Source organism: Dermacentor silvarum, chromosome 3 (genome assembly GCF_013339745.2).
Source record: "Dermacentor silvarum isolate Dsil-2018 chromosome 3, BIME_Dsil_1.4, whole genome shotgun sequence".
NCBI lineage: Eukaryota > Metazoa > Arthropoda > Arachnida > Ixodida > Ixodidae > Dermacentor > Dermacentor silvarum.
The window spans coordinates 109,733,579-109,747,208 of NC_051156.1; the positions used below are offsets into that span (position 1 = coordinate 109,733,579).

The window sequence follows — 13,630 nt, forward strand, 5'->3', positions numbered from 1 at the left end:
CGCACTAAACAAACTGGTTTATTGTGGGCGAACTTATGTGCGTGTGTAAAAACTTTTTATTTACAAAAGTCCTGAGGCTCGACTATTTCAAGTCGAAGCGGGCCGCTCCCACGATGGCACCGTTAGGCCCAGCCCTTCAGCGACATCGTTGGCCCTCTGGACAGCCCGTAGCTGATCTTGAAAAGATGAACTCTCCAGCATCTTCTTCCAATGGAGCCATTCTTGTGCCCGGAAACTTAAGACTAAACACACTCACACAATTGGCAAGCAGAGTTAACAGAGTCCCGTTCCACAGTCAGCCACGTCAGAATATTGAGCACACGCGCAGCCGCGTTGGCGTGCACGAGAGACACGCGCTGTCTCGCCATGCACGAGGTGTTGCTGGTGCTCTTCTAACGGCGGTGCGATGAGACGCCTAGAAGGATACTTCGCGTGGAGAGATCTCTGCGGCATTACTCCCCCTCCGAAAACGCATCGTCCCGATGCGCGTGAAGGAAATTTCATATACAGAAGCGTTTTCATTGTCTGTCGAAGTACGGCTTCATGCGGACTAAATGTATGACCTCTGCAAGGTTGTGGCGCTTTGATAGCGCTTGTCCATGAGGAATGACTTCGTAATTCAGGTAACCTACTCGGCGAATAACTTCGTAAGGACCAAAGTATCGGCGAAGGAGTTTTTCGGATAGGCCGCGACGACGCACTGGTGTCCATAAATACACTTTATCGCCTGGCCGGTACTGAACTTCTCTGCGGCACAGGTTGTAGTAGCTGGCGTCCCTACGTTACTGCTGGCGTATACGGAACCGTGCCAACTGACGGGCTTCTTCAGCTCGTTGTAGGAAGTCGTCCACATCGTATGGGTTGGTGTTGTTGTCAGCATCTACTGGTAACATAGCATCCAGTGTGGTTGTGACTATGCGGCCATAGACCAGTTGAAATGGAGTGACCTGAGTTCTCTTGAACAGCCGTATTATAGGCGAAAGTAGCGTAGGGCAAAATTGCGTCCCATGTCTTATGTTCTGTTCGAGATCGACATACATGGACAGCATGTCGGCCAGGGTTCAGTTTAGACGTTCCATCAGGCCGTTTGTTTGGGAATGGTATGCTATGCTTTTCCTGTGACTGGTGTGCGTCATCTTCATCAAGTACTGCATCAACTCAGCTGTGAAGGCTGCTCCTCGATCCGTAATCACGACCATTGGTGCACCATGTCGCAGGACTATGTTATAAACGAATAACTTCGCAACTTCAACTGCCGTTCCTCGTTCAAGGCCGCCAGTTTAAGCATATCGTGTTAAATAGTCTGTCGCTACTACGATCCATCTCTTCCCTGTAGATGACGTTGGGAACGGTCCAAGTAGATCCATTCCAACTTGCTCAAATGGAGTCTTCGGTGGGTCTATGGGTTGGAGAATGCCGGCCGGTTTGACGGGTGGTGTTTTGCGCCTTTGACATTCCCGGCATGTCTTCACGTAATGCGGCACCGACGCTAATAACTTAGGCCAGAAGTATCTGAGTCGAATTCTGGCGAACGTTCGGCTGACACCTAAGTGACCCGACGATGAATCGTCATGGCAAGCTTCCAAAATTTACGGTCGCATGGCTGATGCCACGACGAGTAAGAATTTTTCCTGATTGTGTTCAAAGTTACTCTTATAGAGCGAATTATCTCTGAGACAAAGTGACGATAAACCTAGAATAAACATTTGCTGAACTTGAACGTCGTGTACTTCGAGGTGCTTGATGAGTGGTAGGAGTTCTGTGTCGGCCTGTTGATGCTCAGCGATTTCCGAAGCTGTTATCACAGTAAGAAACGGGAAATCTTCGTCAGAAGGAGCAGACTCCACTGGTGAGCGGGACAAGCAGTCAGCCTCATGATGTTTTCTCCCAGACCTGTATACAACCGTAATGTCGTATTCTTGGAGCCTCAGACTCCATCTCCCAAGTCGTCCAGATGGGTCCTTTAGGCTTGCCAGCCAGCAAAGGGAATGGTGATCGCTGACTGCACGGAACGGCCTGCCGTAGAGGTATGGTTGGAACTTGCTGATAGCCCATTTGACAGCCAAACATTCCTTTTCCGTCGCAGAGTAGTTTGTTTCAGCTTTCGAGAGGGAGCGGCTAGCATACGCTATGACTTTCTCGTCCCCGTTTTGCCATTGAACTAGAACAGCGCCGAGACCAAGATTGCTTGCGTCGGTATGGACTTCTGTGTCCACCGTCTCGTCGAAGTGGGCGAGGATCGGTGGGGCTTGTAATTGTTCCTTTATTTCATTGAAGGCAACCTCTTGCTCTGCATGTCACATGAAAGGTGTGTCTTCTTTAGTAAGTCTTGTTAGAGGTTCGGCAATTTTGGAGAAGTTTTCTACAAATCGCCTATAATAATTGCATAGTCCCAAAAATCGCCGGATTTCCTTCTTGTCTGTCGGCTTCGGAAATCGCGCAACGGCAACAGTCTTGTCGGGATTCGGGCCAACACCTTGTGCGCTGATTATGTGACCCAGAAAACGAAGTTCTTGGAATCCAAACTGATCTTTTTCAGGTTTAATGGTCAGGCCTGCGGAGCGGATAGCTTGCAGCACTAAACGCAGCCTTTGCACATGCTGGTCGAATGTTGCAGAATATACCACCACGTCGTCTAGGTAAACTAAGCACGATTGCCATTTGAGACCCTAGAGGACACTGTCCATCATGAGCTGGAATGTCGCCGGCGCACAGCAGAGGCCAAATGGAAGTGCTTTGAACTCGTACAGACCGTCTGAGGTAACGAAAGCAGTTTTTTCGCAGTCTCTTTCTTCCACTTCAATTTGCCAATAACCACTCTTAAGATCTAATGACGAGAAAAATTTGGCATGTCGTAGCCGATCCAAGGTGTCATCAATGCGTGGCAGTGGGTATACATCACGCTTGGTCACGCTGATCAATTTCCGGTAATCAACACAGAATCTCAGTGTATTGTCCTTTTTTCTCACAAGAACTACGGGTGACGTCCACGCACTGTTTGATGGCTGAATGACATCGTCCTCAAGCATCTCTTGCACCTGACTCTTTATGAACTCTCGTGCAACCAGGGATACTCCGTACGGGTGTTGGTACACTGGTCTGGTTGCTTCGTCTGTTATTATGCGGTGTTTAACAATCGGTGTGCGCCGTACCTTTGACGAAGTGGAGAAACATTCTGCGAAGTCCTTGATTAGATCTTCCATCAATTCTTTCTGGGTTGGCGACAATCTTGGGCTGATTGCAACTGACGTTATGGCGTCATTCGTAGTTTTTTGCAGCAGGCAGCGTAGACGCTAAGCTACATACATCTGTGACTGCAGAAACGCTGTGTAGAATGGCGATGGCTGTGTTTTTTGCGACATGCTGAAATTCACTTCCGAAATTCGTCAGCAGTACATCAGCACACCCATCGCGTAGCTGAACAAATCCCCGGGCTATACAAATACATTTCTTCAACAGCAGCTCGATGTTGGCATCCGCTACACCTTCCAAGTCGTCGAATGCTTCACTTCTTACGCGAACCAGCATGCTGCATCGTGGTGGCACGGTTACGTCATCATCAGTAATCCGCAAGGCAATGTGCTCTGGCTCCTCTGACTTTTGCATATCTATAGCCTGCTTCGTAGAAAAGGACACACATGAATTCTGCAGGCTGATTATGGCACCGTTTGCTAGAAGAAAGTCCATCCCGAGTATTACATCGTTCGAACATTCGGGTAATACAACAAAGTCAGCGACGTAAGCAAAACCTCGAATTCCAATTCTCGCTGTGCATCTACCCAGGGGTGTAATGAGGTGCCCCCAGCTGTGCGTATCTGGGGTCCACTCCACGGCATCAAACTTTTTTCAGTTCCTTTGCGAGTGCATATCTTACGACGGAATAATCAGCACCTGTGTCCACTAAGGCATTCAGTTCGCGACCGTCTATGATAATGCGCAAGTCTGAAGAAATTCTCTGTTGACTCATCTTATTCACCCGTTTCTGTTCGTCGCTGCTGCTCGGCAAACTCGACGGATGATCTTGGCATTTCCCAACGTCAGCGGCCTCGCCTCCACACGTCGCTCGCTTTAGTTTTTCTGTCGTGGGCTCAGTGAACGACGTGCTGGTGAACTCGAGGACGGCCGTGGGCTAGGTGACCGGAAGCGTGCAGACGCTGGTGATCGCGGCTGGCGTTGGTATCGAGCCGCCGAGTTCTGTTGTCTGGACAAGTAGTCCTGAATTTCCACGGGTCTTTCACCATTACGGGGGCAAGGTGCATTCAGCGTAAAGCCGCGAAGACCTGCCCTGCGATATGGGCACATTCTGTAAAGGTGTCCAGCTTTTCCGCAGTGGAAACAGAGTGGTGTCCGGTCGGATGCACGCCACACGTCGCTTTTTCGCGGCCTCAGCTCTGCCAGAAGGGGTTCACGGCGCGGAGTCGGCTGGCGGCTGCTGGAAGCTGCGAATAGATCATTATGCACGGATGGCTGGCATAACACATCAGCGGACGTCGGCAGGCGACGTACCGGTGGCGCTTGTTCGAGATGCACGGGCGGTGCCTCAAATCCTGGCTGCAGAATGGCATGCCGAACTTCATCGCGAATGACGGCGGCGAGAGTTGAAACTGTCGGCGTGGCTTGCGATGGCTGCAGCTTTCGAAGCTCTTCCTTTACGATAGAACGCACCAGTTCTATTAGCGCTTCGGTGTTGCTGCCTGGGCTTGCTGACAGGAGGTCGGCTGGTGCACTGCTGACATCACGATTGTAGTAATGGGCACGCTGCTGCAGCGCCTTTTCTATGGTCGTCGCCTCGGTGCGAAACTCAGCAACACTGCGTGGTGGGTTGCGAACGAGTCCTGCAAACAGATCTTGCTTAACGCCACGCATCAGATGGCGTAGTTTCTTATCTTCGGTCATGTTTGGGTCTGCAGGCTTGAAGAGGGGGGACATGTCCTCGATGAACATGCCGACACTTTCGTTAGTGCGCTGGTTTCTGGTTTGAAGGGTGTTCTCTGCCTTCTCTCGCCGATCGGTGCTGGCATACGTGGCAAGCAACTGTTGCCTAAATTCTTGCCAGGAAGACAACGCTGCTTCATGGTTCACGTACCATGTCCTCGCTGACTCTTCTAACGCGAAGTACACGTTGCGAAGCTTCCGTGCCTCGTCCCATTCATTGAAATCTGCGACTCACTCGAAATGTTCTAACCAATCTTGCACATCTTCGAACCCATCGCCATGGAAGGACTTAGGAGTACGTGGTGGGTACACGATGAGCGGCGACGATGCCACCGAGCTGGTCATGGTTGTGCGTTCGCTGGTAACTTTTGACTGCAATTCGGCAGCAACAGGAAGTGGTCCGAACTCTGGCGGGTCTCCTCGAAGGCGGCGGCTTGTGCGCTGGAGTACTGGAGTCAGCTCTCCGGGTTCCAATCGCCGAGGGTCAGGGCTCCGCTCTCTTGCGCACTGGGGACTTCCAATCATACCCCGCACCTCCACCAGAAATGTAGCACTCTTCAATGAAGCGCACTAAACAAACTGGTTTATTGTGGGGGAACTTGTGCCCGGAAACTTAAGACAAAACACACTCACACAATTGGCAAGCAGAGTTAACAGCGTCCCGTTCCATAGTCAGTCACGTCCGAAGATTGAGCACACGCGCGGCCGCGTTCGCGTGCACGAGAGACACTCGCTGTCTCGCCATGTGCAAGGTGTTGATGGCGCTCTTCTAACGGCGGTGCGATGAGACGCCTGGAAGGATACTTCGCGTGGAGACATCTCTGCGGCAATATAACCTCAATCTTGACCAACATAAAAAAATAAAATAAATCGGAACAATGACACTGTATGATCAAAAACGTGTCGTCTAGTGTTGTAATAATTAGAGGAGCCTGTCTTGTGGAATATAAAATATTGGCACAAAATGAAATGAAATGAGGGCCACAGTAAAACGTCTCGTCAGATATTCAAGAAATGAGAGAGCATCATGCGTAGACGTTGAAAAATGTGCTACGTAATGCAGTTCCGGAAATGAATGCGATGGCACATAGCGTCCCCATTAAAACATGCCATGCCCGGTCTCTTATTTTTCTCTTTGTTCCTGAAAATGTCCCATGGCTTTAAGAAATATGCGCGTCTCACGCGACTGATTTCCACTTCTGTGAAGGATTTTAATGAGACAACTTTAGTACCGAACATTATTCATTCCTTGGAAGACCGCTGCCGGACCCACTATGTATAGGTAGTTTCTGAGCACAAAACATAAATTTTCAGAACTATTTATTTTTTAGTACGCTTTGGCGATCTGTAATACTTTTTATAACGCACACATGGTAAATTATTGTATGTTTAAAGAAATATTCAAAAGCGAGTCAAGCTCAACTTGAATGCCTTCCTTAATGAGTTGGGGGGAAGTAAAGGGTGGTGGTATTGCGCATTGCACTGTGCGCGCCACCACGCGCGTGAGGGGAGAAGGAGGAGCATTGGACAGTTTCAAGTTTAAAGAAAACAGGGGTTCTTTGGCCCTATCGGCCGTTTTTCCAGTTAGTAGTCAATAGTAGATAGTGGAACTCAGCAAGAAAAACATTCGTTCTTTGGCTCTCGTGTTCTCTCTCGCATCTTCTTCCCTTTTCTCTCTCTTTCTATGGCTGTCTTTCTCGCTCGCTCCTTCGTTCTCTCTAGCTCACTCTCTTTCTCTTCGTCTCATTCACCGTTCGCTCGGTCGGTCGTTCGTTCGTTCGGGCCACCCGCTTACATTCACAATCATCATCGGTGGTTTGTTCACGTTTCTTTTCTGTACTATAGTCATCATTGGCCTATGTTTTTACTGCATATGCGCACGGGGCCGGCCCACATTTTCAGACCGCACTACCTTCGTGGATTGGCCCACATTTTTCGACTGCCCGATACTCGGGATCGGCCCACGAAGAGGGCTGAATGAGATACGTGATACGGAAAAGTGGTGGTAGCCTAATAAGAAAGACTGTAAACGATACAGGCATCGACGTAGCAGTTCCCAATGACAAATATCTGCCACAACGAAGCGCCGTCATTGCCGGCTGATTGCTGACTTATTACTGTGCAGTTGGGCGATATTTACTAAGATTACATGATTGGCTTGCCTTGATCTCTTGGCTGACATTTTATAGTTCCTTTAGGCTCGTTTCCTCTTTCACGCATCAGCTTTTTATCATCTGTTGCATCCATTAATCAGCACTTGCGACTTTACAATTTTTAAACTTCGGCAGTTGTGATACCGGACACTAGTGTTTGCTGAGAAGAGCTCCAATTGTAGTATGTGCTGTTAATAGGTGTTTAAAACATGAGGAGAAATTTCATTACTGCCCAAATCTTCGAATCTGAGTCGTGCACACGGTAAACCCTGCATAAATAGCGAAGTGAACTACGTGCATGATATCTCCATGCTTACCGAGCTCGGCACGCACCTTTGAATTGCCACCGAGACGGATTTCATGTGATGGGTCAAGATTATGTATCTTGTTATTCTCTCGACATGTCAACAATTCCACCTGCCTGATACTTCAGCGTCACGCCCTAACCAACTCGCTGGTACCTACTTCGACCATACCCTTACCAAAAGCTCTGCTCGTTTTCCGCAGAAAAGTAAGTTTTGTTTTATAAAACAAAAAAAATTGTAAAGTTCCGCTCTGTGAAGATGGATGACAAGCGAAGCTGTGTATGTGGTGATAGACCGTTGCTCCGGTGAAACGTTCCAAGTTTGCGAGGTCGGAGCCACTAGGACGGTTTACATTTCTTTTCGCCTAGCAGTCATGGCGCTTTTCGCCGCGGACGCCCGGCGTCCGCGGCCCACTCATTCTCGGTGGTGTCTTTCCGCCGCCGCTGCGCCCATTTCTTTTAACGCGAGAGCGTTAAGGGCCCCGTGTCGCAGAAAATCCAGCAGAGGTGTCGGCGTCCATGGCGGACAAAATCATTCCGAACCACCCTAACCTGGCAGGCCCTCCACAAGGTGCAAGGTTTTGGTGAACAAAAATTGAATTTCTCACAGTGAAATACATCAGAAAAACAGTAAAGTACGACTTAACCACAACCTACAGGCATGGTGGTGTGGGATTGTAATTTGAATGTACGAGAAAACATAAATCTGTTACCAGGAAACTCAAACACAAACCCTTTTTCCAGCATTTATACCAGACTTACAGCAGCGTGCACGGGTAGTTTCCTTGTGAAAATGATATCCAGATGGCGCTCGAATCCTCGGCAGGTTAAATTGGGACTTCGCCTGCCTAATGCGTTTTGGACACGCGCGGGCGTCAGGGCGATAGGAAACAAATATTAAAATAATAAAAAAGGTGCTAGGGCCTTCACATTTTAATATAACACGACTTTTATTGCCCCCAGAAAAATATCTTCCCAGCAATGCATTTCCGTTTAAAAGTGAAGCCAACTTTAAGGGGATCGGTGTATGCTTGGTCTTTGTAACCTGGCTTTCCCACGCTCTGTGTTGCAGTGGGAAGGCTAGCTTACACCGGGCCCGATAACGGCACCCGAACGGGGCCCAATAATGCTGTCGTGTTCCCCTCTTATATGCGAAGCTTAAGTGCCCTCCAATTTTTTTTATGTTCACGCCGTCGTTCTTGGTAGGTACACTGTTCTTCTTCACAGCGTACAACACGTGGCCTACCCATTTCACAGTCAGAGCAGAATTGAGGAAAGGTGCCTACGTAGAGCATGACGCCAGTAGACAGTAGACACTCAGATTGGTAGGCACTAGTTTGAATACGCAGGGAGTAGTATCTGTTCTTATCACACTATTATCTGATACGGATTGTATTTAAACCCAAGATGTTAAACCTATTTTTGCGATGTGGCGGAGTGCTTGAAGCCTGCTTCATGGCGGAGTCCTTGAAGCCTGGCTCGATATTGCACAATCTTCGGGATTTTTGCTCTACGAACATTCATCCGCTGGAAACTAGCCATATACAGCTTCGCTGTAAAAGGTTGCTGACACTAATGTGGAAGGAACATCACCTAGGTGTATGCTGTACAGAAAGTAGTACAGCTTTGGATGAGCGCACGCGTGACCACTGCATGCCGGTAATGAAGAAACTACTGTTGTTACAATTTCAGATCTATGAACGATTCTCGCAAAAACTAAAGGTAAGCGTCATTGTATTTCTTGCCCTTTTCACCTGTTTTACCACACTGGCACAAAGGACTTTGCATCAAATCGCGCATGAGTTCCACTCACATAACTGACCCGGCAATCAAGAATAGCTTGATGATCTGCCGCCTTTCAGAACGCAAACATTTCACATTTAACCTACTTTTTTCAATATAGTGACAGGTGGACGGAAGGAAAGTGTTATGTAAGCGCTTACGTGATCACCAAATATTATTTTGGTATCCGTTTGACAGAGCAGCGAGCGTCCCATTTGTGCCCGTCCTTTTATTAATGTTGCTTTGGGTCCGTGGGATGCCGTAATATACTCTATTGCCGAACTAAAAAAATTAAAACTTAATTAGAACTTAAAAACTGTTCATGTGTCTAACTCTTCGCGACATTAAAAATAGAAAGTGAGGAAAGAACTGATCGTTAACGAGACTACGTGCCGTTTCTTTCTGATGTCTCAAATGTACTAGGAAGAAACGAATTACAGACGAATTTGCTGAAAATAAAAATGAACACTCTCAAATATTGCCACGATCTTGACACAACTGAAAGCCACTCGGTGCGATTCCATAATAGGGCATGTTGGGTTGCTCCCCGAAGAAGACAACGACGAAGGTGCCATGACAGCTCCATAAAGGATCTGTAGCGTCGACCGAAGTCTTTTGTGGTTTTGTCTGTGAGAAGCTGGTGGAGGTGCTGGGTACGCAACTATGTACTCTGACCCCCAGGAACTGGAAGCGGTCAACCTACGCAAAAGCCCACGCCTTCAAAGACTGCCTCCGGAATACGGCCTGCAAGATCTGCCAAAAATGTCGACCACAACCGCAAGCCAGACACCAGAGACATACGGTACGGGACAGCCTCCTGCGTCGCGGGTTCTCCACACGCCACGCTGACCGCGGCTGTTGCATGGTGAGCCTTTTGAGGACGTGGAAGACTGGCTCGATCACCTTGCGAACTGGCTACTGCAGTTCGCAGGGTGACGACACCGTGGCCAGGACCTAAGTTCCGTACATCCGGTGGTCATGTTCTCACGCCGATCGGCAAATGCACGGCGAGGCTGCGAATTCGTGAGGCCACATTTGTCGGTTCATTTATTATACTGGCAGAGTGCTCTAGGCAGGTCATACTCGACATGGACTTTCTTCGGGAGTACGGGGCAATCATAAACCTTCACGAGTTGCTTGTCACTTTTTCCAGCGAACATGCAACTCATTCGGACGACTATCACCCACAGTGCACGGCGTTACGCGTTTCGGGTGACTGCGCCACTTTGCCACCACGGAGTAATACGTTGACCGCTGTGTAAACAGACGAATATCCTCCCCATCTCAGAATTGCTGATGCCAATCTGTCAGTCTTGTTGGCTCTACAGGTTTGCGTAGCCCGCTGCATCTTGCAGCTGTCATCACGGACTACTCAGATTTTAGTGACCCATTTCAGTCGTGGATACCAGCACTTCGCCCCACGAACTGCCATCGCCTACTTGTAGCCAGTCGGTGACTCTGCTGCTTGTTTAACTGTCTATAGGACAGAATGGTGCAGATTCTAACTGTGACGTACCGGCCAACAGCAAAATTGATGTGAATTCAAAATTATCAGGTGAACAGCAAGCTAGCATTAGAAGCCTTTCACAGTCTTTTGTGGACTGTTTCGCTTCAACATTGAAGGTCAACCAAACGCCTTTGCGAAACACCGAATTATTACAAATCCCAATGAAAGACCCGTGTGCGAACGTGCCTGCCGTGCTTCTTGTAAAGAGCAACATGCCTCCCGAAATCAAGTCCAACAAATGCTTACCGACGACATCACACAGCCCTCCACCAGTTCATGGGCATGACCCGTGGTTCTGGCGAAAAAGAAAGACGATAGAATGCGTTTTTGCGTTGACTATCGCAAGCTTAACAACGTTACGAAGAAGAACGTTTATCCCCTTCCCCGCATCAACATCCTTTGCACGGCCTTTGACATGCCAAATACTTCTTATCGATGGACCTTCGCAGCGGCTACTGGCAAATAGAGATTGATGACCGTGACCGTGGGAAAACCGCATTTATTACGACTGACGGACTCTACGCATTCAAGGTCCTTCCTTTCGAATTGTGCTCTGCGTCTGCTACTTCGCAGCGCATGATGGACACAGCACTATCAGGTGTCAAGTGGCAGTCTTGCCTTGTCTATTTAGATGATATCGTTGTGTTTTCAGAAACTTTTGAGCAGCACCTACAGTGCTTACAAGCCGTTCCTGACGCAATTAGTACTGGTGGCCTGTCTTAAAACCTGAAAATATCATTTCGGGTATGATGCACTCAAATTTTTAGGCCATGTCGTCAGCTGCGAAGGCATTTGACCAGACCCCGACAAAACCATTGCTGTTGCTTCGTTTCCAACACCTGCGAACAAACACGAACTCCGGCATTTTCTAGGACTTTGCGCATTTTATAGACGCTTCGTGGCTAACTTTTCAAGGATAGCCGAACCTTTGCAACGGTTAACATAGGATAATATTTAATTTTTCTGGGAGCAGGACCAACAAGAGGTCTTCTGTGAACTCCAAAAACGTTTGAAAACACCTCCAGTTCTAGGCCACTTCGAAGAAAACAGTGACACCGAGTTGCACACGGATGCCAGCAGCGTTGGCCTTGGTGCCATCCTCGTACAGTGGCAAGATGGAGCCGAGCGCGTCATTGCGCACGCAAGCCATACTTTGTTTCCAGCTGAAAGGAACTATTCCATTACGGAGGAGGTATGCTGGGCAGTTGTATGTGCAATTGCTAAGTTCCCACCATATTTGTAAGGCCGATCGTTTCGAGTTCTGAAAGATCACCATTCATTGTGCTGGCTCGCCAGTCTGAAGGATCCATCTGGTCGCCTTGCACGCTGGAGTCTTAGCTTGCAAGAATACGATAGGACGACAGTGTTCAAGTCTGGGCGTAAACACACCGACGCCGACTGCCTGTCGCGTGCTCCACTTCAACCGTCACCATTCGACGTTGATGAAGAGGACGCATTTCTTTCCATTGCCACAGTGACAGACATCAGCAAGCAACAACACGATGATTCAGAACTCCAGCCTCTCATTTACTACCTTGAGAACCGTCTACCAGACACACTTCGTATGTTTGTCTGAACGTTATCGTTTTGTCTACGCGATGGCGTCCTCTACAAATTGGGATTCACTCGACCGCAACCGTTGCCTCCTTGTAGTGCCGTCCGTACTACGTCACGACATCCTGCGGGCCTCTCACGACGAGCCATCTTCGGGCCACTTGGGATTCGCACGGACGTTTTCACGCATACGCCAAAAGCACTTCTGGCATAACCTTCGCCGTGACGTAATACAATACGTGAAGACATACCGCGACTGCCAGAGACCCCAAACACCACCCGTGCATTCCGCTGGACTTCTCCATCCCGTTCATCCTCCACGGATTCCTTTTCAGCAAGTTGACATAGATTTGCTTGGACCATTCTCCACGTCGAGGGCTGGTAACCGTTGGATCGCTGTTGCCACAGACGACCTTACACGTTACATTGAAACCCGAGCTGTCCCACGAGGCACTGCTAAGGATATTGCGACCTTCTTTGTACATGACATCGCACTCCGCCACGGTGCTCCAGCAGAGGTTATAACCGACCGGGGCACAGCATGTACAGCGCAGCTCACAGAAGATATCATGCATCTCAGTGGTACAGTTCACCACAAAGCCACTGCTTACCATCCCCAGACGAATGGGCTCACAGAAATGCTAAACAAAACGATCGCTGATATGATTTCCGTGCATGTTGACGTCGACCACAAAAACTGGGACGACCGTTATGCCATATGTTACGTTTGCGTATAATACTGCCGTTCAAGAAACTACTGGCTTGACCCCTTTTCGCTTGGTGCATGACCGGGAAGTTGTAATAACGTTGGACGCAATGCTTTTACCCACAGATATTTGTAATGTTGTCACTGATGATGCCGAATTTGCTCGATGCACCGAAGAGGCGCGCCAGCTCGCACGAATATGCATCCGCTACCAGCAACACAACGACACCGACCGATACAATCTTCGTCACCGAGACGTCACTTATCAACCTGGTGACAAAGTATGGGTGTGGACACCGATCCGCCAGCGCGGTCGGTCGGAGAAACTTTTGCGCCGCTACTTTGGACCTTATAGGATTGTTGAACTACTCGGCGACCCCGTCCCCGACGCCTACGCCTGTCCGATGTCGTTCACGTCTCTCGGTTGAAGCTATACTACTGCCGATGACCGCAAAGCTCTACACCTCTCTCCCCATCTACGTCTTCCTTAACAGTATCACTATGGCACTCTGAGTGCATAAATGTTCCGCGTCGAGACAAAGCTTCAAGGGAGGGGGGTAGTGCCGGTAATGCCACAACCTGGACACAACTGAAAGCCACTCGGTGCAATTCCATGCTAGGCATGTTGGGTTGGTCGCCGAAGAAGACAACGATGAAGGTGCAAGGACAGCTCCATAAAAGACGTGTAG

The 13,630-nt window shown here is 48.9% G+C and overlaps 1 protein-coding gene and 1 non-coding gene across 2 annotated transcripts in view; both read left to right on the forward strand.

Moving 5' to 3' along the window:
* LOC125943935 (uncharacterized PE-PGRS family protein PE_PGRS54-like) overlaps positions 1 to 13,630 on the forward strand; it is a 91,780-nt gene that overhangs the window by 13,526 nt on the left and 64,624 nt on the right. Inside the window, exon 4 of the mRNA XM_049663519.1 lies at positions 9,085 to 9,114. Within this exon, the coding sequence (XP_049519476.1) occupies positions 9,085 to 9,114 (30 nt within the window). The remainder of the gene's footprint in view (positions 1 to 9,084; positions 9,115 to 13,630) is intronic.
* Positions 8,725 to 8,908, forward strand: LOC119446951 (U2 spliceosomal RNA). Its single transcript, XR_005190859.1, has one exon. It is a non-coding gene; the product is annotated as a U2 spliceosomal RNA (small nuclear RNA).